General features: G+C 38.8%; 2 protein-coding genes and 1 pseudogene across 8 annotated transcripts in view; 1 reads left to right on the top strand and 2 right to left on the bottom strand.

Annotated features, from left to right (window-relative positions):
- Positions 1–1,481: 1,481 nt before the first annotated feature.
- ATP5F1C (ATP synthase F1 subunit gamma) lies at positions 1,482–24,549 on the bottom strand. 5 transcript variants are annotated; one of them, XM_008155371.3, is made up of 10 exons: positions 24,444–24,549; positions 13,438–13,472; positions 12,576–12,707; positions 9,506–9,710; positions 8,836–8,979; positions 7,760–7,824; positions 6,122–6,277; positions 5,572–5,668; positions 2,774–2,810; positions 1,482–1,628 (listed from the first exon to the last, which is right to left on the bottom strand). In XM_008155371.3, the coding sequence occupies exons 1-9, from the start codon at positions 24,497–24,499 to the stop codon at positions 2,804–2,806; spliced, it is 897 nt and encodes a 298-aa protein (XP_008153593.1). In that variant the 5' UTR covers positions 24,500–24,549; the 3' UTR covers positions 1,482–1,628; positions 2,774–2,803. The 5 variants fall into 5 exon arrangements, with proteins under 5 accessions (XP_008153593.1, XP_027986740.1, XP_027986741.1 ...); XM_028130939.2 differs by having other exon boundaries at positions 24,429–24,545; XM_028130940.2 differs by lacking the exon at positions 2,774–2,810 and having other exon boundaries at positions 24,429–24,545.
- LOC114227729 (small nucleolar RNA SNORA66) lies at positions 20,725–20,844 on the bottom strand (annotated as a pseudogene).
- A 186-nt stretch (positions 24,550–24,735) lies between the features above and the next one.
- Positions 24,736–26,817, top strand: part of KIN (Kin17 DNA and RNA binding protein) — a 53,834-nt gene continuing 51,752 nt past the window's right edge. For all 3 annotated transcript variants that reach the window (XM_054726359.1, XM_054726363.1, XM_054726355.1), the window contains exon 1: positions 24,736–24,885. In XM_054726359.1, coding sequence (XP_054582334.1) covers positions 24,772–24,885 — 114 coding nt within the window. In that variant the 5' untranslated portion in view covers positions 24,736–24,771. The remainder of the gene's footprint in view (positions 24,886–26,817) is intronic.

The following is a 26,817-nucleotide window of genomic DNA, read 5'->3' as shown; positions in this document are numbered from 1 at the left end:
TAGATTGATGTTCAACCACTGAACCACGCTATATGTATTTTACTTAAAAGTTTATCTAAAACTCAAGAGTTATACATGAAATTGTTGAGAATGTTTATTTATTTATTTATTATTTATTTATTTATTTATTGTTCTGTAGTCTTTTTGGAAATTACAGGGGTGGGCAAAAGTTTACAGTTGTTCATATGGAAAGAAGACAAATATACAATAATAATGCAAGAGTAAACTTTTGCCCTAGCTGGTTTGGCTTAGTGGACAGAGCGTCGGCCTGTGGACTGAAGGGTCCCAGGTTTAATTCTGGTCAAGGGCACATGGCTGGGTTGCGGTCTCGGTCCCCAGTGTAGGGTGTGCAGGAGGCAGCCAGTCAATGATTCTCTCATCATTGATGTTTCTATCTCTTTCTCCCCCTTCCCCTCCTCTCTGAAATCAGTAAAAAATATATATTAAAAAAAAAAGAGTAAACTTTTGCACACTCATAACTGTCAAACTACTTCTGCCCACCATTCTATATATATTATTGTTGTAATAAAAAAACATGCCGAAACTGGTTTGGCTCAGTGGATAGAGCATCGGCCCGCGGACTGAAAGATCCCAGGTTCGATTCCGGTCAAGGGCATGAACCTTGGTTGCGGGCACATCCCCAGTAGGGGGTGTGCAGGAGGCAGCTGGTCAATGTTTCTCTCTCATCGATGTTTCTAGCTCTCTGTCCCTCTCCCTTCCCCTCTGTAAAAGATCAATAAAATATGTTTTAAAAAAAAAACACGAAGTTCCCTATTTTAAACAAATAGGGGGAAAAAACCCTGGAGATTCTGGCATGGCCATCTCACTGCATGGAATCAGCTAGGCATCCAATCTTTTTTTTTTTTTTTTAAATATGTATTATTAATTTAAGAGAGGAAGGGAGAGGGGTAGAGATAGAAACATCAATGATGAGAGAGAATCATTGATCGGCTGCCTCCTGCACGCCCACTACTGAAGATCGAGCCTGCAACCCAGGCATGTGCCCTTGACTGGAATCAAACGCAGGAGCTTCAGTCCACAGGTCGACGTTCTATCCACTGAGCAAAACCAGCTAGGGCGGCATCCAATCTTAATGGTTATCTAAGTGTGAATATGGAATTAATATCATATAGGAATGTTTCTCAGTGCTTACAAAATACATTTTAAAATTTATTAGGTTAAGTGTATGCCTGGAATTCTGTATCCCATATATGAGAAACAGCGATGACTGCAATCACATTTTTACTTCATTGTGTTGGCTGCTCTTTGACAGTGCAAAAGGATGGAAGCCGGGCTGAGGTGTGGTCTGTTGCCTCTTCCTTCCACCCTGACCCCAAAGAGGCCAGATGTTTTAAGATTGTTTCAGAAAGCCTTTTCAATTTTCAAAAAAATTTAATAGTAGCATATTAATAGTTTTAAATATTTTAACATGTCATTTAGAAAACTATATTATTCTTATATACTAAGTAAAGACAATGAAATCAAACTTTATTGTAAGTTGTTTATTGTAAGATAATTTACAAATATCTTGCTGTCTTTAGTAATTTAAACAACAGACCAATAATTTCTTCTGACCAGGACAGCAGTAAGATAAAGCAAAATCAGCTGGCTGAATTTTCCTTCTTTACCTGAAAAACAAAATACAGAACAAATAAAAATCAAGCAATACTTTTGGAAAAAAAAATGGTATCAAAAGATAATACAGGGACTGTCACTTTTATGTTACTGTTCAACTAACATGTATTTTTGTCTATTCTTTATTAGCTTAGTAGTTTCATGCTATGTATGTACCATAACCAACCTATTGCCTATGAGAAACATGTAGGATAATGTATGCACAACCACTGTTACAAGTTTATGTTATTTTTATACCTTATTTTATATGTATGTTATATAATAGTCAAAAAGAATTTCTTGATTGAAAAGATACAAAATCCACAATTTTGATAACTGCAAATTGCCGGTTGTTTTGCAGTATTTTATTATTTCAGGCATCTTGTCGTCTTCTTCTTTTTTTTTTTTTTTTAGTTAATTTATGAATGAATACATTAGATACCGTATTTTCCGGCGTATAAGACGACTTTTTAACCCAGGAAAATCTTCTATACGCCCAGTCGTCTTATACGCCGGAAAATACGGTACTTTGGGTTTTAGTTGAAATTTTATGTAGCTTGCATTTTAATTTTTTTGTTCTTTATAGTTTCTATTAGGCCATGTCATCATTTTAATAAGTGTTATAATACCAACCTACCAAAAGATTTAAAGAATTTTTACATAATAAAATGTTCCTTTACACTGTGGTTCTCAAATTTTGGTCTGGGGGCCCTTTCATGGGGTTCATGAGGGCAAGACCATTTTCATAATGTTATCTGCCTGTTTTAGTTTCATTCTCATGAGTAGATGGTAGAGTTTTCCAGTGTGTGATATCCGAATGTAATGAATACAGAAATAGATGGGAATCTTGCTGTATTTTTGTTGTCAGAAATTCAGGGGTCCTGAGACCATAAAGTTTGAGAACCACCACTCTTCACCAATCTATATTTAATATCTCAAAATAATGCTAATTCTCTTTCCTTGAAGTTTACTTAACAAAAATAAGAAAAAGTCCCCCAGCATTATACACATGCTTCCCAAAAGTTGGCTGTTACACTAAACAGGCTTAGCAACCTAAACCTCAACAGTGTCACTGTTGCTAAATTAGCTTCAGTTCTAACTGCCTTGGTTTCTTTTCTGAAAGGGTATGGGGAGAGTATGTGAAATATTACCACTTTACCTCTTGTCTGAGGATGAAACTTGATTTTCATTAATCCCTGGTTATTATATTAGAGAAAAAAAAGACAAACACAAACAAGCTGGTCAACAAGCAATCCATGCTAGTTAATCATGTACACTTGCCAACTAAAAATGTCTATTTCTTCATTCACTACCTTGAGGGTATCACATACTTACCAAAATATTCCTTTAAATCAGAGTCAATGATTACTATAAAAATGTTACAGATCTCAATCTGGTTATAAGCAATAAAACCATATTCATGCAAGTAGGCAAGACTGTGAAAGTATAATTAAAATCACAATTATTCTATAAAAAATAAAATGCAATATATTATAAAATTTAGGCTGACAACTAATTCTTGGCACCTCAAATACTGTGGTTTATTCATGCTTTATATTTTATTACTAAAGAGCTAAAAGTGTTTGTGTTAAATATTAAAGTATTTAACTAGAATAACCAATAGTTTAGAAAGCATGCAAATCCATAAACAATTCAACCCTGGGACCACAGAGCTAACTTTTTATAAAGGATGTGGGCAACCTCTAGAAAACGAAAATTTAATAACTTCCAGTTTTTAGAATTATTTTTTAAATTCTGTTTTATGTCCCAATCTCCTTCTCCTCATTTTCCTTGATTTGCTACTGTGTAGTCAGGTTTCCCACATTTCTAATCCATAAAGACCCTAATCCACAATTCTGCAGAAATTATAATCTCACAATTTAGTCCTGGTTTTCCTTTTTCAAGAGCAAAAAAAGAACCTTGGTTCTCTATATCTCAGAGCCCCCTGAACCATCAGAATGCAGTCTTTCCTCCAGGCCTTCCCACATTTGCCATTCAAGAAGCAATCAACTTAGCATTAGCACTAGGACATATAACAAGGAGAACAATGAATAATGTAATTATTTAATCCTTGGATTAGTCCCCATGTTCTAGATGACAAAATTGAGTTGCAGAGAGTATCTTAACCAAGTTTATCAAGACAGTAAGTAGCAGGGCCACTCATTATTGCACTATAATCTATGATGCTAATAGAACATTAGTGAGCAGGCTGAGTGATAGGTTAGTCTTGAAGGAAGGATCCTTAAGATAGCAAAGCTGATGGATCCAACTAATGGTCTCAGTCAGTTTTACTTGTGTCTCTGGCATTCTGCCCAGTTTCTAGCCTTGAGACAATACTTAAAGAGCAATTTAAATTTCACCTTAGTGATGAACCTTTCCTGAATTCTTAAACATGTTTTCATGTACTCAACAAAATGTTATTTCTCCCTCTTCTGAACTTCCAGTTCTTAATATACTTATGGCATGTCAATCATTCACTCAACCACCATTTATTGAGGAAGTACATGCCAGGTGATGGGGCTACAAAAGTGAGTAAGATAGCCCCTCCCAAGCCACTAGAGCACACAAATAAAAAGGTAATTCCTAATAAAATGTTAAGTGCTGATAAAGGGAAGCACAGGATGCTGAAGAAGGGTACCCCACCAAATTATGCAGGAGAGTTTTCTGGAGGAAAGGATTCCCCCCAGCTCAGTTAGGAAGGATAAACAGGACTCTGTCAGATGAAGAACCAAACGTGCAAGGGGAAGAAAAGAATGGCACTTGAAGCAAAGGCACATGCCACTCTGAAGGTAAAAGAGCATAATATGTATGCAGAACGACAAGTACATCAATGTGGCTGAAGTTCCAGGAAAGTGAGAAATGGTAGTGGTAAGAGACTAGACTACAGAGAGTGTTGGTGGCCTGAAACTATGGTTCACACATATCAAGCTAAGGATGACACTGAGAGAATGGCTCTATTAACTTCATCATACTACTTGGTCAAATTTTATCTATAAAGGGCTAAACAGTAAATATTTTAGGCTTTGTGGGTCACAGTCTCTCTTTACAATCCTTTAAAAATATGAAAACCATTCTAGCACTAGACTTCAGTTTGCTGACTTCCATTCTACTGCAATTTCAAATATAATGTTTGTCTTCCCTGTTAGGGGCGGTGGGCTCTTTGAGGGCAAACACTAACTACTACATCCGCAGCGCTTAGCATAGGGGCTGGCATTGAAGAGGCTCTCAAAAAAAAAATCTTTTCAATTCAGGAGAGAAATACAAGAATCTGCATTAAATGGGCATAAAGGGGAAAGAGTCATGGGCTATTTAGAAAGTAAAACTTAAGAGAACTTGCTGACCAATTAGTAGGAGGGGATAAAGAATAATTCAAAGACAACTTATTACACATTTTATCCTTCATCACAATTATCTGCATGTTTTTATCCTGTTAGCTTTTAGGGTGCAATTTAATAATGTTTTGAATAGAATTCCCATTATCTTAACCCTGGTTTCACATTAATATTTTCTCAAGGAAAGTGGTATACTATTTTATGGTACTGATACAGAAATCCTAATAATTTAAAAAGTCCCAAATCCTACTATCATTCAATGATTTATACGTAAAACCAAACCCAAAACCAGTCCTGTAATTCAGAAAGCTTGGTTTGTAATGTTTTAAGACCCAAAGACAGATTTTATAAATTATATTAAGTTGTCCACATCCTTATTCCTAATGCTTTATTTAGAAAGTGAAAGTTAGCAATATTGATTTCTAAAAGAAAAAACTAGCCAAAAACAATCAGAATAAATTAGAGATTCCATTTTCACCAAATAAGGATACAAGATTAAGCAATGAGTCATTTCATCTTTAACAGGCAAACCAAACCAGAAAACATTTAAACACCCAAAAGTTAAACTAGCAGACATACAAATATGAGAACAAAAACTCTCTGAAGGCAATCTAAAAGTACTTACAGAGCTGCAGCACCAGAGATGATTTCAATCAACTCCTTTGTGATGACAGCTTGGCGGGTGCGGTTGAAGGTCAAAGTCAATTTGTCAATCATTTCAGCTACATGAAAAACAAAAAGATTAGACAACAAAATCTAAAAACTAGAAAGGAATAACTGCATTAATTTATTCATAGATATATGTTGTTTAATTTATCAATAAGATTTTGGGAGTTTTTTTGGGGGGTGGGGGACCTGGACCAAAATTGGCCCCCAAAAATTTCAAGGTGTTTTTAAATCTTTCATGGGATACCTTTTCCAAGTATTTGCAAACTTAATGCCTACCAAGTAAGATATACTTCCTTTAAGGCAAAGAGTATTACTTTTCTATCTTTTCAGATGAGAAGAAAGAGATAATATTTGGTCAAAAACTTCATAGAACCAGTAGTAGAGCCCAGGACTAGGTCCAATCTCTCTTGTTTCCCAATCTACTTAAAGAATGGTCATGTTTTTGATATGAGGGTCTTCATGCTACTCTAGAGCAGAATTTTCTCAGAAAACTACTGTGTGCTTACAAGCATTCTTGCTCGCATTGTCCATGGCCGTCATCCTGGCACTTTGCTCACTCGTGGTGGACTCCTTCAGAGAATAGTAGATGATGTTGGCCAGAGTGTATTCCTGATAATTCTGCAGCACGTCAGCATCAATGTCATCATAGATACTCATACTCTCTGTTAAAATAAGTGATAAATCTCTGAAGCAATACAGCACAAAGACTAATTTAATCACAGTGGCTTACTATTATAAGAATCCTCTATAATTACAGAGAGGAAATAAGTGTTAGAAAGGGCAAAAGACACCGTTCTAATAGTTTCATCTATTTCCACACTGAAGATTTTCAGCAATGTGTAACAAACCACTGGGTATCTCTCTAAATAAAAGCCTAAGTGACTGAATGACCAGTCACTATGATGTGCACTGACCACCAGGGGGCAGATGTTTAACACAGGAGCTGCCCCCTGGGGGTCAGTGTGCTCCCATAGCCAACCACCCATGGCCCCTCCCCACAGCCAGCCAACCTCCCACAGTCCCTCCCCCTGGCCGGCCAACCTCCCGCATTCCCTCCTCCTGGCTAACCTTCCACCGCCCTGATTGGCCCCGATTGCCAGCCAGGCCAAGGGCCCCCACCCATGCACGAATTCGTGCACCGGGCCTTTAGTTTTTAAATAACTTTACCACATTTCATGGTCATGAAGTTGTCACGAGAGCATCTGGCTGAGCACAAAGTCAGCAAACAATAAATGATTTGTTGTTTTTTTCTTTTCCAATAAAGAAATTAAAAACGGAAACTATATAACATAATACAAAAATCTCAATTCTACCTTTTGATTACTGGAGAAATCAGCAAGTGTCAGTCAGGAAAATGAGAGCAGGAAAATGTTTCCAAAAATATGGAAGAGTGGGAGAAATAAGAGGCTGATAGGAATTTTAGTAATCATGTTGCAGAAATTTAGCAGCACACTTCAAAATTCATCCATTAGGGGGAAGTGTGAAATAGTGCTGTTTCATCAAACTTAAGATACTACAGATTATAATCCATATTTGATGTACCATTAAGAAACCATTAAGAAAGAAAACAGCATAGTCAATTAAAAATGACATGCCACTGACTGGGAGAAGCATCCCAATTTTAGAAATATTAAAATGCAAAAAAGTGTACATCTTAGAATAGATGAAACATGATACATAAAAGGAGAAAATGCCTTAGGAAAATAAAAACAGTTCCAGAATATTGTTTCTACAATGCCCCATTGAGCAATGGTGACTTTATTCAAACAATAAAACAAGAGAATTTACTGGGACAATATAAATAAGTTGTGAATACTGTTCAAATCTCTATTCTAGACTTTCAGATTGTACTGGAGTTAGAGTTTGCAGACATAGACTGCAAAGCCAATTTCTGTTCCCCGAGGACAGAAAACATATCAAATGACTGCCCTCAATAGCTATTTGTTGAATTAATGAAGGAACGGAGTAAGAGTTGTCAATGCACAGATTAATGCATCATGGAACCCATTAATAGATGGTGATAGAAACAACCCAACATCATTTTGTTACTGCTAAAACAGGCCATTCTGACATATACCATTTTCCTAAATGAACAAATCTCTCCTTTTATGTGGTAAAATACTTGTCATACAAAAACTACTTACCAGCACTTGCAATGGTATTAAGAGAAAAGATGGGTTTTTCGTCTGTCTTGTAGGAGATGACAGACCTAGATAGGACAAAAGCAAATGTAAATCCTATACTAATAAAACAGAAATAGGTAAACTGACCATCACTTCGCGACGCCCACAGCCAATCAGGAGCGAGTATGTAAATTAACCCAACAAAGATGGCGGTGGCCCCACCCATGGCTGCTCTGGGCCTCTGGGGAGCGCGCCTCCTCAAGGCCTCCGTGCTGGGCTCCACACCTGTCAACCATCCTTGCAGCCTCCCTGTGGCCCAGCCCCCAGCCTCAGAGGCAACCCTCTGGTGCCTGAGGTCGTAGCTCCCAGTGTCTGGCGTCTCCCTCTACCCTACCCCTGCCCCGCTGCTCTGGTAAACAAAACCCTAGCATTTGAGTAGCCCATGGGCACAAACACACACAGGAGCTCGCTCGGTGCACATTTAGCGTGCCCCGGGAGCCCCGGGCCAGCCAAGGGGCGATGTTGGCAGCTGTGGCGGCAGCAGCAGGCAGCTCAGCTTTGTTTTGAATAGATGAAAGAGGCCACCTACACAGCAACCCAAATTATCAGATCTCCCTCCTCCCTATCTCGCCAAATCAAGAGAGGAGGGGTGATGGGCGTGGAGGGAGGGCAGGCGGACAGGAGGCAGAGGAGGAAGAGGATGAGGAAGGGGGCCAGATGCATTCCACTTTCACAATGGGAAAGTGAAATGCACTAGCGCACCCAACCTCTCCAGTCCTCTCCACCTGCCTTGCTCTCCCCACCTCTTCCCCTCCACGCCTCCCTGGGAGCACCAGCACTGCACAGAGGAACTCTCCGGAGAAGGAGGGTGAGGAGGAAGTGGCGCCGGAGCGCGCAGGGCTTGCCACTGTGGCTGCCACTATATAGGCTGCTGGAGTGAGCCTGCCAAGTGCCGGCAGCCAGGGGAAGGAAGGCCTATTCTTGCACGAATCTTCGTGCATCGGGCTTCTAGTTTCAAAATAACATTTAAACTGTTAAGTATTTACTTATTTTAAAATATTAACATAAATAAGCTTTGATTTCTAAAATTTTCTTGCCTGAATCGATTAAAGATGATAGATCCTTCATCAAATTCATATCCAGAATTTAGTAGTTCCAGGGCAATGACTGATGCATCTCCAAAAGTAGGGGGTTTTCTTCCCACTTCTTTGAACGTCACCAGAAACTGGTCAGAATGAGTCCTACAAGAAAATCAAGAGAGCACATAAGATATTTTAATGGAATTATTCTTCTAAAAGAACACAGGGAAGAAAGAAGAAATCCCTATGGATCAAGATTTTTAGAGGGAAAGGGGGTGTTCACTGAATCACGTTGTTCCACACACTACCATGATTATCCCTTTCTCTCAGCACCTGCAAAGAGACCAATAGTCAGGCCTTTCTTGTTTTATTTCTCTACGCCTTTGTCTTTCTCCTTCCAATCCTAATTGACTATTGTTCGTTCTGACATTTCCAGACTGTGATAGCTCCTCAGATCCAGTCCTGATGTTTAAAAAGGTCAATAGCTTTTGATATTCCCATTGCATTCCATTTATGGTTTGGATGAAAAAGCTAAACACAAGTAGAAAAGGAGGGAAATCTATATATTCTAATATATGCTGGAAAAAATAAAAACAAAACGTAAGCCTGAGTACAAAAACTAGCAAAGAAATTTCCATTTATTCATGCATGCTCCTTTTTAAACATAAATAATATATATTTAAATTACCTATGAAGTATAGCCCTAATTTTATCACCAATTCCAACAATCTTAACTTCTTTCCCAGCTGCTGTGAGCGTAGCCACCTCACTTTTCATCTGTTTAGCAACCGAGGAATGGATAGCACCACAAAGCCCTCTATCTGAGGACACACCGATAAGGAGATGTTTCTTCATGTCTTCAGGTACCTTAATATCAGCCTTTTCATACAGAGCTTAAAAACAAATGACAAAAAAAAAAACACACACAAGAATTTATATATGTAATTCATACTAAATACAATAATCCCTAATTTACAAAAGAGCTGGCTGTTTTAAAAATGATGCATTTAAATTTAGGTGGCACTTGATTAATATAACCAAAACATCCTGTGTATTTATTCCATTTATAATCAAGATGAAAACCACAAAGGTTTAAATCTCTACATGACAAAGGTTCCTAAGGGTCCATTAATGGCCACTTTATCTTAAATACTGACTAAAATAAATCTCTTACAATTAAAGAACTTTTAGAGACTAGAATTACAGAGGTAACAAATTATTTAGTTATCAGACTTCTAAATAACGCAAATCCTCAGTATACAACCAAAAAAGGCAAATATTTACTAAGCTGCTTATATAATCTGCATATTAAGCTCTTATAAAAACTGTTATGTTAAAATAATGTTGCCACTTCATTTTCAGGATTACTTTAACAACCTCACTTTGTTGGTGTAATTTTCCAAGCAGAGACCAAGAGAGGATTCAGTGGGATGAAATATACATGGACTTTACTAGGAGATATGCCTATGAGAGAAAACAAGAAGTCAGAAGAGTCATCATACCATGCATGATGCAGGTCTGAGCCGTGGGAAGAAAGGTTGGGTGGCAGCTTCCCAATGTAGTTTAAGGGAAGCTCAACAAGGCTGCTGGGAACCTCAAGTCTCCCAAGAACATGCCTGCCTGTATCCAGCCTGTGCTCAGGTGCCGGCTAGGAGCAGGCCATCGAAAGCATGGCTGGATGTAGATGCAGGATGGATTTCAGCAGCTGGTGCTCACTGTAATTGCAAGGTGCAACTTTATGGCTGCCACATTTACCCATTTCAACAAAATTCTTGTTACTACTATCTTTTTCAGTATTGATTCTCAAATTTCAATACCTGAGACCCTCCACATAAAGCAGAGAGAGTGCCCTGGCCGGGTAGCTCAGCTGGTTAGAGCGTTGTCCTAGTCAGGGAACATACAAGAATCAACCAATGGCCTGGCTGGTGTGGCTCTGTGGTTGAGGTCAACCTATGAACCAGAAGGTCACAGTTCCATTCCCGGTCAAGGCACATGCCCAGGTTTTGAGTTCGATCCCCAGTAGGGGGTGTGCAGGAGGCCGATCAGTGATTCTCATCATTCATGTTTATTATCTCCCTCTCCCTCTTCTTTCCTCTCTAAAATCAATTTTTAAAAATACTAAAAAAAGAAAAAAAATCAACCAAGAAATGCACATATAAGTGGAACAAATCAATGGTTCTCTCTCTCAAATCAATAAAATAAATTTAAAAAAAAGCAGAGAGAAGTACTCAACTCCAAAGTTCTGCAGAGAGGAGAGAATATTTCTTTTAAGTCGCTTTTTAATATTGTATAGTGTAAAATACCTGCTTTACATTTTAAAATATTTCAAATAATTAGCTATTTAATATTTACCAGTTAGGGGTTTTTTTTTTTTTGGTTGTTTTGTTATTTTTCTTTAGTCGAAGGACTTTAGATGATTGGCAGCCTTAATTTGGATGTTTAGTATTTTTCCACAAATAATCAGATATCTAAGCCAATTTCTTCTTTATTAGATAATTTTGTGGTTATAGAATTTTGGAGGGTAACAAATTTTTATACATGTGCATGTCAGCAAGAAAAATAAATAGTAAAATGACTTTTCTTTTTCATATAAATAGCTAGAGAATAATTTAACCAACCAACATTTACCGAGCCACCACTAGATGCTTAGTATTGTGCTAAGGAGGGAAGGAGACATGAAAGCAAATGGCTGGAGCTGATAAGGACTGATGAAACCTAACCTAGCAACTCTCCTCTAGGTGAAACTAAGTATGGTATTTAAAGTAAGGAGCCATTTCCACTGATGCCTAGTGCTTTATAATTTTCTTACGTAAAAATTTCTTTAGCAGTATAAATGCATGTTTAAAATATATGGACGAGCACAAGAAAACTACTGCACAGGACAATTTACATCTAATACATAGACCTATTAATATACAGATATACAGGATATCTCAAAAATGTATATACACTTTAATAGCTGAAAGCTCAATTTTGAAAATAAAATGTATCTTAATAAACACTGACTTTATAATTATTCAAAGTGTGAGCAGACATTTACTTGGACACCCTATATTTTCTCTAATTTGGAAATAAGCAAATTTTGTTTTCTTTATAGTTGATGTTTAAACATTGCACTCATGTATTCATGAGCCATGTCCATGACTACTCGGCCAACTCTCCACTGCAGAGTACCACCTTCCCACCCTGCACTTCTAAAATATCACATCACAACTGAATAGGATGAACTCAAGCATTGGAGTTTGATGCACTATGTTCTTTCAATAGTATATTTAATAATCTAGGAAACTTTTCAGAATCTTTAAAAAATTAACATAACAGGTATGCAATCTCAGGCAAGTTACTTGATGTCACTGTGCTTCAGTTTTTCTCATCAGCAAAGCAGAGGCTCAAACAGTTCCTACCCCAATAGGGTTGCTGTGAAAAATGAGTACATGTAAAATAGTCAGAATAGACCCATTGATACTAAATAAGTCATTAGTAGTGATCTTCTTTATGTTAAACTAGAGGCCCGGGGCACAAAATTCATGAACAGGTAGGGTCCCTAGGCCTGGCTGGCGATCAGGGCCCATTGGGGCCTTCCGTTGCCAGCCAGGGCCTTCCTTCGTTCCACACGCCCCTTGATGGTCAGCGCATAACATAGCAAGCGATAGAACTCCCAGTCGAACTCCTGAGGGGACACTTTGCATATTAGCCTTTCATATATATATATATATATGATAGTTCTTCATAGTTTTTGAATTACATTCTTCTCTTACCCAAAGATCCTGTTCCATACACTCGAGCTGGTTTCAGCTCCCTCTCAGCTCGGGCATATTTTGCTGCTGCTACCATTTTCATAGACTTGGTAATTTTCTGGATGTTTTTGATTGACTTCAATCGCCTGGTAACTGAAAAATAGAAGTGTTGTGTTAACACACTGCGGGCGGAACATGAGCATTCTCATGTTTTCATAGTACACAGTGTTTTACATAAATGTTAAAGGCACATCTTAAAATTAAATACCCATTTCAAAGTTATTTATTACATGTTCTTACAAGCTAATATCTTTTAAAGTATGATACTTTGTAAAACGTTTTTTGTACTCATTTATTAGAAACTTATCTGGCCAATGGGTAAAGCTAGCAATAAAACTACTGGTGCACAATGTGTTAAGATAAAAGTTATAATTTCATTTGTGAATTTTTCTAAACTGTAAGCCCCAATTTACACCATTAATTAAGAGCATGATGCTAAACTAGGGTTAATGTTAGAATGAGTACTAATAAGAGGTCAAACTTAGCTGACAACATAAGAGATCAGTAAATTAAACACTGAAAATATTAAATTGTTGAAAATGGCCTTTAACCGCATGTTCCATATATTTTTTATATATCTACAAATAGTATAGTTTTTCTCAATTATAACATTATCATTCTATAGACAACAGAATCCAACAACCATGTGTCACCTCAATGGTTGAGCGTCTAAAACAAGTTCAACGCCCCACACATATGACATAGATTTATTTTGTCAATTTTGACATAATATATAATGGGCTTAAAAAGGTGGCATATTTTTTAAAGTATTATTGCCAAAATTTAGTTTTTCTTGATTCATATACTGAGATAAAGTACTTACTGTCTTTCAAAGTTGCCATATTTCGAACTTGGATCCTGAGAGGAAAGGTTTTAAAAATATTTTAGTTTTTTTGAAAAATAGCTCCATTATATAATAAAAACTTTCAAAGTTAATATGTTTATTTAAAGAATACCCCATAAAGAATTACTCAAATATAGGGCTCTAAATATATGTATGTTAATTTTTAAATCCCTCAATATTGATACCTAATCCTGTATCAAAGACCTGATTTTATTTAACTTAACTAATACAAACCTTTCACCGAACTCACATTGGCATTCATACATGCTCTCTTCCCACCTTCATGTCTTTGCCTACATTGTTTTCCCAAAAGAAAAGTCCTTTCCTTTGTTAGGCTACCCAACTTTCAAGGTCAGCCACCTCTAAAAATAGCATTCCTTGCCCAGCCGTGTGGCACATTGGTTGAGCTTCAATCTATGAATCAGGAAACCATGGTTTGATTCCGGGTTGAAGCACATGCCTGGGTTGTGGCTCGATCCCCAGTAGGGGTTGCACAGGAGGCAGCAGATCAATGATTCTTGCTCATTATTGATGTTTTTATCTCTCTCCCTCTCCCTTCCTCTCTGAAAATAAATAAAAATATATTTTAAAAAAGCATTCATTGACTTCAGTTCACCAAAACCTTTTCAAATAACACTTATACATTCTAATGTAACAAAATGTGTGAAAGCAGTTTTATTCCAACTAATTCTTAACTTTTCCAACTCAATTCAATAAACATTTACTAAATAGCTACTGTTCTTCAGGATATGGTCTCTGATCACAAGAAGGATACCATTATCTCATAAACAAGATTCATGAAAATTTAGATTTACATAAAATTTACATGAAAATTTTTCTATAATCTTTAAAGTATAATTCATAAAAGTCAAAATGACTTAAATGTAATGTTAGTGAAAGATAAATATGAGAGGATCCCTGCCCTATGAGGAAGGCAACATATTACCAAATATAAATTATCTTCTAGCCCTTAAATCCATACAAAGTACTTGTGTTGGCCCAGAACAGTCCATGGAAGACTTGAAGATTCAATAAATTTGTACATAGAGGAGGACTAAGGAGGGCATTCCCAGGAACGGGAAATCATTTTGAAGTTGTAGACATGGGTTGGTTTAGTAAGTTTAAATATTATTTTATAGGGAATAAGGAAATGAATATCCATAAGCCAACAAATCAGTTTAGTTTTTCTGTGAAGTATTCTTGGATGGCAGTGAAAAGCCCAAAATAATGTTGGAATACTGATGACATGGAAACTATATAGGGGCTGCTGCAACTTCCAAACAAAAGCAAGAACCTGGACTAAGATGTTAGCAAAGCCAACAAGAGATGAGGTTTGAGATCAAATTCTTAAGAGTGAAAAGGAGCCCAGGGTGGCTCAGTGGCTGAGCATCAGACTATGAACCAGGAGGTCAGGGTTTGATTCCTGGTCAGGGCATGTGCCTAGGTTGCAGGCTCGATCCCCTGTGGGGTGTGCAGGAGGCAGTTGATGGATGATTCTCTCTCATCATTGATGTTTCTATCTCTCTCCCTCTCCCTTTCTCCCCGAAATCAATTATTTATATATATATATATATATATATATATATATATATATATACACACACACACACACACACACACACACACACACACACACATATATATATTTATTTTTTAAAAAATATATTTCTTTATTGATTTCAGAGAGGAAGGGAGAGGAGAGAGAGAGAGCGAAACATCAATGATGAGAATCATTGATCGGCTGCCTCCAGCACATCCCGTACTGGGGATCGAGCCCACAACCCAGGTATGTGCCCTTGGCCAGAATCGAACCTGGGACCCTTCAGTCCGCAGGCCAACGCTCTATCCACTGAGCCAAACCAGCTAGGGCAATAAAATATATTTTTTAAAAAAGAGTGCAGCCCTGGCCAGTTTGGCTTGGTGGATGGAGCATTGGCCTGAGGGCTGAAGGGTCCCGGGTTCAATTCTGGTCAAGGGCACATGCCTGGGTTGCAGGCTCAATCCCCAGTGGGGGGTGTGCAGGAGGCAGCCAATCGATGATTCTCTCTCATCATTGATGTTTCTATCTCTCTCTCCCTCTTCCTTCCTCTCTGAAATCAATAAAAATATTTTAAAAAAGAGTGCAAAGGAAAACAATAAGAATGACCCAAAATTTTCTAATTTAATGACCTGAGTGGATGGTATTGTCATTAACCAAGAGAGATAAAGTGGGTGCAGGTGATCTTCCTGGAGAAAATGATTTTTGAATATGATATAGTTAAAAGACCATGGGACCAGGTGGAAATGTCCAGTGGGTCTGAGATTTTGAGATTTGTGATACAGATTTGTAACTATTAGTAAACATAGTAGTTGATGCCATGTTTTCCAAAGGAAAAAAATGGAAATAGAAGCAGGAGAAAATTCCTAATTTTATGAAGTTAGCATTATCTTTTTTTTTTAAATATATTTTATTGATTTTTTACAGAGAGGAAGGGAGAGGGACAGAGAGTCAGAAACATCGATGAGAGAGAAACATCAATCAGCTGCCTCCTGCACACCCGCCACTGGGGATGTGCCCGCAACCAAGGTACATGCCCTTGACCAGAATCGAACCTGGGACCTTTCAGTCTGCAGGCCGATGCTCTATCCACTGAGCCAAACCGGTCAGGGCAAGTTAGCATTATCTTAATACTGAAATCATATAAATACATTAAAAATGACAGAGAATATCTCTCATGAACATAGATGCTAAAATCCTCAACAAAATATTAGCAAATTGAATCTAACAATATACTAAAATGAATTATACAGCGTGGCCAAGTGGAATTTATTCTAGGTATGCAAGGCTGGTTCATCATTCACAAATCAAATACTAGTAATATCCATCACATCAACAGGTTAAAGAAGAAAAATCATATGATCAATAGATGCAGAAAAATCATTTGACATAATCTAATACCTTTTCATGATAAACCTTTTAGCAAATTAAAAATAGAAGAAAAAACTTCCTTAACCCAGTAAAGAATATCTACCCAAAACCCCATGGTTTAATGGTGAGAAACTAGAAACTTTCTCCCTAAGAATGGGAACAAGACAAGATTGTCCTCTCTTACCACTCCTATTCAACATCATACTGGATAGCCCAGCTAATATAATAAGACAAGAAAATGAAATAAAAGGTATACAGACTGGAAGGGAAGAAATAAAGCTGTCTTTGTTCATAGGTGATATGATTGTCTAGGTAGACTATCCCAAAGAAGTAGCAAAAAAACTTCTGGAACTAATGATCAATTATAGTAAGATTTCAGGATACAGGGTTAATATATACAAAAGTCAGTTCTTCCCTTTATACCAGCTATGAACAATTGTAGTTTCAAGTTAAAAAACACACAAAAAACAATACCATAAACTGAAGACTTAAAAAATGGTTATGCCGACAAATTTTATGTTTTACCACAATTGTAAAAATATACAAAGACATATATAAACCTAACAAAATGTGTGTAAAACATATATGAGGAAAACTGCAAAATTGATGAAAGAAATTAAAGATTCAAATAAATGGAGAGAAAGTCCATATTCATAGATAGGAAAATTCAATGTTGCTAACAAGTCAATTCTTCCCACCTGACCTAAAATTATTAACAATTCCAATAAAAACCTCAGCAAGTTACTTTGTGACTACCAATAAACTGATTTTAATGTCTATATGGAAAGGCAAAACACCCAGAATAGCCAACATTACAGCGAAGAACAACGCCAGAGAAGTGACACTACCAGATTTCAAGACTTACTATCAAATTCCAGAAAACAAGGCATTGGTGAAGGAATGGACAAGTAGATCAATGGAACAGAATACAGAGCCCACAGACTCACACAAATATATTAACTTAAGTTTCACAAAGGAGCAAAAGTCATTACATGGAGAAAGGATACTCTTTTCTACAAATGGTGTTGGTGCCCTACCATCTGGCTCAGTGGATAGAGCACTGGCCGGCAGACTGAAGGGTCCTGGGTTTGATTCCATTAAGGGCATGTACCTCGGTTGCAGGCTCGATCCCCAGCTGGTTTGGGGGTGCAGGAGGCAACCAATCAATGTCTCTCTCTCACATTTCTCTCTCTCTGTCTCTCCTCCTCTCTCCAAAAATTAATGGAAAAATATCCTCCGGTGAAGATTAACAACAAAACAACTTCTACAAGACACCAAAGGAGAAAATCTAGGTGCTTTGTTTGACTGAGTTTTTAGCTAAAACATCCAAGGTATTGTCCATGGAAGAAAAATATTGAGAAGTTGGACTTCATTAATTTTAAAAACTTCCACTCTTCAAAAGACACTGTTAAGAGAATAAAAAGACAAGCCACACACTGGGAGAAAATATTTACAAAACTCATATCTGATAAAGACTGTTATCCAACATATACAAAGAATTCTTTAGAACTCAACAATAAGAATGTGGACAACACAATTAAAAAAAAGGGCAAAAGATTTGGAACAGCCACTTCACCAAGAAGCTATACAAGCAAATACGCATATAAAAAGATGCTCAGTATCATATGTCATTAGGGAACTGCATATTAATGAGATACAACTACCAACCTGTAAGAATGCTTAAAATTTTAAAAATGACAATACCAAATGATGATGAGGCTAAGAATGTGGAGCAAAAGGAACTCTCATTGATTACCAACGGGAATGTAGAATATATAGCTACTCTGGAAGATGGTTTGGCAGTTTCTTACAAATCTTGAACATAGTGTTAACATATGATCCAGCAATCATGCTCCTTGGTATCTAATCTACTGAGCTAAAAACTTATGTCTACACAAAAACCAGCGCATGAATGATTAAAGCAGATTTATTCATGATCGCCAAAAATTGGAAGCAACCAAGATGTCCTTCAATGTGAAAGAAAGGATAAACAAACTGGTACATACATACAATGGAGTATTATTCAGAAATAAAAATAAATGAGCTCTCAAGCCACAAAAAGACATGACAGAACCTTAACTGAATATTGCTCAGTGAAAGAAGACAATCTTTAAGGCTATATTCTGATTTCAACTACACAACATTCCAGAAAAGACAAAATTATAGCAACAATAACATTATCAGTGGTGGCCAGGATTTGGAAAAGAGATTTTTAGGGGAGTGAAACTATTCTGTATGATACTGTAATAGTAGGCACAAGTTATTATGTATTTGTCAAAACCCACAGAACTATACAATAGGAGTGACCTTAATGAAATCATGCACCTTAATTAATAATGTATTAATAATGATCCATTAATTGTATACATACCACACTAATGCAAGATGTTAATAATTGGGGACACTGTTCAAAGTGGGGTGTAGTTATACGGAACTCTCTGTACTTTATGCTCAATTTTTCTATAGGCCTAAAACTACTAAAAAAACAACAACCAACCTATTAATAACAACTTAAAAATGCAGGTTATGAAATGGTATGATCCCATTTTTGTGATTATGTGCATAAAAATAAGTCTGGAAGGCGACAACCAAAACTGTTATCTTTAAAAACTTTGTCTTATCTAACTATTGGTATTGCTTAGCCAAAGAAAAATATGGAAACAAGAGGAAGGAGACTATATGGGAAATATTAGGTTTGATTAGAATGGATCCACTAAAGATTAAAGTTATTAAATACTGACAAGCGCAACTATTTCAAGTACAGACTTATCTGACATAATGATCATCCTGTTAACTAATGGTACTTGAAAAGTGACCCCATTTTGGGACAGCTTTCTTTTTATGGTGTAATGACTTTTTTACTCTAAGCATTCTCAATCTATAGATTACTAGAGACCCAGTGCACAGGTTCGTGCACCGGTGGGGTCCCTCCGCCTGGCCTGCGGGGATTGGGCTGAAACTGCCTCTCTGACATCCCCCAAAGGGTCCCGGATTGTGAGAGGGCACAGGCCAGGTTGAGGGACCCCACCGGTGCCCAATCGGGGCCAGAGAGGCACCGAGGGAGGGCTCCAGGGTGTGTCCAGCCCGTCTTGCGGAGTCCCAACCGGCCTGACCCCAGCAGCAAGCTAACTTACCAGTCAGAATGTCTGCCCCCTGGTGGTCAGTGTACGTCATAGCAACCAGTCGAATGGTCAAATGAACTGTCAGACACCATATTAGGCTTTTATTATATACTAGAGGCCCAGTGCACGAAAATTCATGCACGGGTAGGGTCCCCAGGCCTGACCGGTGATCAGGGCTAATCGGGGCCTTCCAGCTGCCGACTGGGGCCTCCCTTCCCTGGGTGCGGGCTGCCAGCCAGGGCCTTCCTTTGTTCTGCATCGCCCCCTGGTGGTCAGCGCACGTCATAGCGAGCAATAGAACTCCCGGTCTCCGGTTGAACTCCCATGGGGACACTTTGCATATTGGCCTTTTATATCTATAGATAATAAGGAGTGACATTTGAACATTATAGTTTTAGGCAGACACTCCAACTTAATTGACACAAGTTTCTAATCAGAGAATATGATGTGAAACAAATGTGAATTGCATGCCATATTTGTATGAACACATGTTTTGGGTTTCCATACTATCCCAAATGAGGTATGAAGAGGTAGGCTCTTTGTGATTCTTCATGCTGTGCTCATGGTCTAATTCCCTGTTTTGAAGAACTCTCATGCTTAGCCTTCACTTAGTTCTAAATATGTCAATCTATGCTACAACTTTATTTTTTAAATACAATTTGAGTACAGAATAATCATGAGTTGATCTGAACTCTCTTTAGGGATAGCTTGCTCTATCTACTGAATATACTATATTTGCAAATGAAAAGATAAAGTTCTGAATCAGTTGTATGTTCTAGAGAACTGCATCATGTCCTGAGAAACATTTAGATTATTTGGGAAACTAGAAACGTTATCAAATACAGTGGATGGAAAAATTACACATACTGTGGATTACCATTATTTACTATGATTATTCAGCATTGTTAGGAAAGCTGAAGAAGGCAGTGTGGAGGGAGTCAGAGAGGTCGCTAGATGAATGATTTATCAAAGAATTTTAAGGAGCATATAAATGCTGTGTAATATAAAAATTAAGGAAGCAGCATCCACTAATTCATTTGTTTTTCCTTTTTAAAATTAAATATATTGGGGTGACATTGGTTAACATGTAATACAGGTTTCAGGTGTGGGTTTCAATGTTACAAGATTTGTATATTGCACTGTGTGCCTACCACCCAAAGTCAAATCTTCTCCTATCACCATATACTAGGTCCCCTTTCACTTCCCACCCCCTATACTAATTCTTTTTTTTTTTTACACTGTACTAGGATAGAATGAACAACCTCAGTAGCTTCTGAGGCTAATACATTTCTATCACCACAATTACTTTAGCAAACCTGCTATACTAATTCTTAAGGAAAATTATGAAGTATGTGTAATTCTAATATTGAATGCCTGTGTGAAAGTCCATCACTTGCCCCTTGAACAAAAAATGACTCTCTTGCACTTCTTTACCAACTGTGGCCCATGATCAAGTCTTCTTTGACAAATACAATAAACCTTCTTACATTATATTTTACATAGAAACTAGTTATAAACTCATTTTCATTTTTCAATTGATATATCTGAATCCACACCAGCATGTCTCCCACTGCTCTCAGCTCTTTACAAATCCTCACACTAACCCATTAATTATGTAGTATCATTACCTCCATTTAACAGTTACAGAAATGGTAGAGACACGGACACTGAGAAACTTGTCCAAGGTCACACAGCCAGGGGAGTGGCAGTCAGGACTCAAACCCCAGCACTTTGGCTCCAGTCCATCTTATATTACACTCTGCTGTCTCACATATTTTACATTTACAAGTAAATATCTGCTTTTTTAGTTTAAGATGATAATCTTCCTTTTCTTTCCTGAAATACCACCCCTTTTCCTTTTCAATGTATATAGTTCAATTTATGGCCATTGGTCTCATATCTATATACTAGAGGCCCTATGCATGAAATTTGTGCAAGGGGCGTGGCTCTCACAGCCCCAGCTTCGTCTGGAAGGTCGTTAGGCTGCCCGGTCTAATTAGCATATTATACTTTTATTATCTATAATAATAAAGCTGGGGCTGCGAGGGCCAAGTTCCTTGCACACATTTCGTGCATTGAGCCTCTAGTTATAGATATAAAAGCCAAGCGACTGGAACAACAGAACGACCAGAACAATCAGTTGCTATAACGCCCCTCCCTCTGACTGGTCCCTCCCCCTCGACTGGCCCTGCCCCCTATCAGCCCCCCCACCCCCACTGGGGGGGTCAGCCAGCCAACTGCCGATGGCCCCTCCCCCTGGCTGACCCCCCACCCCCATCAGAGGCGGGGCCAGCTGACCTCCCAAGGCCCATCCTCCCCCACCCCCACCGCCAGCCAGCCCATACTCATGCACGAATTCGTGCACTGGGTCTCTAGTTATAAAATAGTTCCATTTTAGAGAATGTGGAACACTAGGAAATACAGATGTATTTTCCCCTTATTTGAGATGGAAAAAGTGGAGACTCTTCCTCAAATTTCTTATTTCCATTTTCTTAAATACTACTTTAAAAAAAAGTTAATTTCTGAAACTTTTGGGTACTTGCTGATTCCCTAAACAATTAAAATAATTTCATCATGATTTTAATTAAGCCTCGTGTTTAATGTTAGGATGCAAACTTCCCTGAAGCAAAAACTGTAACAACAAATCCACGTTTAAAAACTCAATAACCAAAACAGAACCAAGGAAATGCCCTTTCATGGTTCTGTTAAAGCAAAGGTATTTTTCTACATCTCAAATTACTTTTGTGAAGTGTGAAACTTTAAGATGGTTTTCATTTCTGAATTTAAAGGCAATTATAATGAATGGGAAAGAAAAGGGCAGAATAAGTAGAAAAGACATCAGGCCCCCAGTGATGGAAAATGTGAAGAGGGTAGAATATGCTTTCCACGTGGAATACCAATGTTTGATGAATATTCATAATCTACCAATTTAAAACCATCATTCCAAGGGGATTAAGGTCAGGACTATGACCTTTATTTGATGATTGAGGTTCCAATTTAGGTCCCTAGAATTAGTTGTCTCAGACAGAGAGAGCTTTTATTTAAAATAATTCTTTATGAAAAGATATTCAAATTGTCTTATAGGGTTTTGTTTTGCTTTTTAAAAAGTTATTTCTACAGTTTTATTTTTATTTTGTAGAAAAGCAAGGAAGAATTTATTGACCACAGCAAAAACATATTTAGGACAGTGAAACAAGAAAGGGCATAGAAGAAGCAAGAGGAGAGTCGAGGCTGGGCTGCTTTAGCTCACTGAGAAGTCAGAGAAAAGGGGGCTTTGGAGACAGGCTCAGGGGGTTAGCCTGGGATGAACGGCCACCGCCCATTGCTCCCCTGGTTACAAGTCTATGTGCCTGTGGGGGAATGGCACCAGTGTACTCCTTGGAGGGAGAGCATGCCTACAGTTTTATGTAAAATGTTTTGTCCTCAATTCAGAACATTTAAAAAAAGATAACTTGGATACCATTTAAGGCTCTAAAAATATGGAAGGAAGGAATGAAGGAGGGAGAGAGGGAGGGAGCTGATGACTGCTGACCACCACTGCATGCCAGGAACTGTCCCACGAAGCTCACTAAGACCGTATCTATTTAACACCACATTTTAGCGCCTTAATGCAGACCAGGCACTTAACAAACGTGTGCCGAGTGATTAGCAAATGATACAACTCATACAACTGAGAACTTAACAGAAGTGACTTCTTAATTCCCATGAATATTCTTCAATATATGAGGGGGTGCGGTGGGGAAACCTGACTTCCAAGGCAAATCCACCAACATTTTAATGTAGGCATTTCACAGTATACTAAATTACTTCCTTACACTATTGTTATAAATTCTTTTCTTAATGAAAAACATACCTATTTCAATTAATGCTTTATAGTCCCTTCGCATAAACTAGGATACAAAAATCTAGTTTAGTGCTATAGCTCCTTAGAATTCTCCCTTCCTGTAAACCCAGGGAATTGCTACACAGACGATAACTAAGATCTCCTTAGCACTGCGTCTGAAATTTTCCCAGACTTTGTCTAACATAGGTATTTCATCCTTTTATATGGTCCCACCACAAGCCAACGTTTATGTGCCTATTCCTAGGCCTTTTACTATGCAATTGTTTTTGGAAACCAATGTTTAAAATCCTTAAAAACTGCAAGACAGTTACTTAATCCAGACTCCTCCTCCTCTCAGGACCTTGGGACAATTTCATGACCTTGCAGGGTTACTGCTTCAGCATAATGGTTGCATGATACTGTAAGGTGTCTTTCTCTTGCTCGCCAACAGACAGATTTTTAAGGTCCCCTTTGCACCCAAACGACCACCGGCCCACGGAGGGCACTTATTTGACTCATCAGTGCCCAGCAAAGCGCCTGCTACACGGTAGGTGCTTAATAAACGTTCTGGCTGAATCGAACAGCTCTTAAAGGGTCACTCCGCTCTATACTGGCCATGCAAACTCTGTCCAACACTGGGATTTCAAAAGGCGTCAAGGACGGAAAGAACAACTTCATCTTCCCCTAGACCTTGCCTTGGATCCTCCCTTCCCCCTCACTTCGTGGGCCCAGCTAAAGACTGCACGATACTCGTGGCCTGGCACAAAGCAGGAGCTCCCCGAGTACTTGTTAGCGGAATGAACACAAGACCGCCCTGAAATTAACTCGGACTAAGGTCTCAATCCCGAGGTCCCAGGTGACAACTCCTCGTGGCCCTCCCCCCGCCCCACTCCGCCTCAGGAGACGTGGCGTAACCTTGCGGTCTCTCCGGCCCCTTCACGTGCCCTTCTCGGATTCGAGGCGCTTCCTGCACCCCGGGCCACCCGGGGCCTCTAGGGACCGAGGCCTCCAGAGACCAGGGACCCGGCCGGCCTGCGACCCCTGTTTTGTCCCACACGCCTCCACCCGCTCCCTCCGTATGGAGTCCTTCCAACCCTTGCAACCCTCCCATTCCTACCGCAAGCTGCCATACCATTGCGGCTGCACGGCCCAGGCCGAGACCCCAACGACGCCCGCCCGAGAAAACATGGTGGTACTGGCCCTGCTGAAGGTCGGTCAGACAGGCCTCACCGCGCATGGGCAGGAGCTTCCCCACGCCCCTTCCCGCCCCACTTCCTTCTTCGGTCTCGCTTCCTGACGCCAAACTGAGGTAAATCTCGCGAGCTTCAGGCCCAGCCTTCCGAGGCCCCACCTTCCTCCGGCTCTGGGCTGGTATTTGTCCCGCCCACTCCTATCAGCTCTATTCCGCTTCCGGTTGTCTGGGCGCTGGGTTCCGGAGAGGTGTTGCCGCGGTGGTCGCGATGGGAAAGTCAGATTTTCTTACCCCGAAGGCCATTGCCAACAGGATCAAGTCCAAGGGTCTTCAGAAGCTGCGCTGGTATTGCCAGATGTGCCAGAAGCAGTGCCGGGACGAGGTAAGCGACCGGGACGGCCCCACGCCCCGTCCTCTCCCTTGTCTGGGTCCTGCTGGAAATCCGGGCTCAAGCCCCTGATGCTGAAGGGGAGGCGTGGAACTCAGGTCCCTCGTCCTGGGGTCTGTACTGGGCGAGTCAGCTAGTCAACACAGTAGGGACCCTTCCCTGCAGCCCCCGTCCTAGTGGGAACCAATAGTCTTTGACGCCTCTTTCTTCCCAATCTGCCCCCAAAAGAAATGCGAAATAAAAGATTTTGCAGCTCTGGGCTTGAATAATTAAATGCCAAGCGCCTAAGTAATAGCAATAACAATCATCTCTGACTTTACCTGGCTCTTAAGAGAAACAGAATTATTATAAAGAAGGATTCACACCTCTTTTCAGGATCAGATGAAAAAGAAGAAATAAGTTCTTGCACACTACTTATCTAACAATAATTTATTGAGCAGCTACCATGCGCGAGGGCCAGGAGATTACTGTGGTTGAGATGTGGACCGGGGTCGGACTGTCAGAATTATGAAGCCTGGCCGCATCACTTAATTGCTGTGTGGCCTTGGGCAAGTAACTTACATTCTCTCTGCCTGTTTACTTATCCGTAAAATGGGAACGGTAACTATACCTACTTATAAGATTGTCGTGAATTTTAAATGAGTGAAATATGTTTAAAGTGACTCTGGGGTTGAGGGGGGGTCGTCTTTGGTCAGATCTTGAAAAGCTTTGTGTGCTGTGCTATGGAGTTTACACTTTTTCACATTAATGAGATGGATGATGAATGAGTCGCCTTGAAGAATTGAGAACAGGCTAGTGATGTGATCATATTTTTCTCTGGAGATTTAATTGGGTAAGGATGGGAGAAGGCTAGGCAATTGTGTGTGAGGGATGAGATATTTTAAGTGGGACTCATATTGAATAACATTGATACTGTTATTTGTTTTCATTTCTCTTTAGTTCTTTCTAATTGAGTCAAGGTGGAATTCTCACACAGAAAACTAGAGACTAGTACATTGAACATCCATATATCCACTACCCAGATTTAACATTTTAAGTATTTTGTCATATTTACTTTTCCCTGAAATGTTTTAAAGTAATATACAAACTTCAGGATATTTGACCTCTAATTACTTAAATATGCATTTCTAAAATATCAGGATATTTTTCCATAGAGCCACAATATATGTCATCACACATAACAAAATTAATAGAAATTCTTTCATGTCATCTGATATACACTACAAACCCACATTTTCTCATTTGTTCCCCCAATTGCTTTTAAAGCAATTTAAAAAACAACAAGATCAAATCAAAAGCATGAATTGGATTTAGTTATTAGGGCTTAAAAAAATAAACTTTATTTTTCAAGCAGTTTTACATTGACATGTCATTATCACCAAAATCCATAGTTTACATTAGTGTTCACTCTTGGTATTGGACATTCTGTGGGTTTGGACAAATGTCTAATGACACGTATCCACCAGTGGTATCATACTGAGTGGTTTCACTGCCCTAAAAATCTCTGTGCTCCAGGTTATTAGGACTTTCAATTCTCCCTAAATTCTCAAATTACAGTAGAACACACTTTCTCCACCGTTTCCTTCCACTCCCCTACTTTTTTTCTTAACATTGACTTGAAGATACTAGGTCAGTCAGTTATCAGAACATTGACACTTTCTGGATATGTTAAATTGTTTCCTTTAATTGTCTTTTACCTTCTTTCTCTGACTCTTGTAATTATTGATATCTAAAGACTTGATTAGGTTCAGCTGAAACATTTTGGGACAAATACTTTATAGGTGATTCAGTATATTTCATATTGCATCATATAAGGAAGCCCATATGTCTAGTAGTGCTAAGATGATTATGTAAAGATGACAACCTGTAAAGTAATATTTTAGAAAATATTAGAAAGTAATATTTTCCCTCTTGCAGGAGCATGCA

This window comes from Eptesicus fuscus, chromosome 2 (assembly GCF_027574615.1).
Source record: "Eptesicus fuscus isolate TK198812 chromosome 2, DD_ASM_mEF_20220401, whole genome shotgun sequence".
NCBI classification, from domain to species: domain Eukaryota; kingdom Metazoa; phylum Chordata; class Mammalia; order Chiroptera; family Vespertilionidae; genus Eptesicus; species Eptesicus fuscus.
The sequence above is the reverse complement of the archived record's forward strand: the minus strand, read 5'-3'. Positions and strand labels throughout refer to the sequence as shown.

What these genes read in the sequence shown, in the direction of transcription:
- ATP5F1C (XM_028130939.2), bottom strand. Translation starts at nt 24,499, where the DNA reads ATGTTTTCTCGGGCGGGCGTCGTTGGGGTCTCGGCCTGGGCCGTGCAG. An exon ending in CAATGGTATGGCAGCTTGCG is followed by an intron (nt 13,473 to 24,428) that starts GTAGGAATGGGA and finishes CTTTCCTCTCAG; the next exon opens with GATCCAAGTTCGAAATATGG. An exon ending in TAATACCATTGCAAGTGCTG is followed by an intron (nt 6,278 to 7,759) that starts GTAAGTAGTTTT and finishes TTATTTTAACAG; the next exon opens with AGAGTATGAGTATCTATGAT.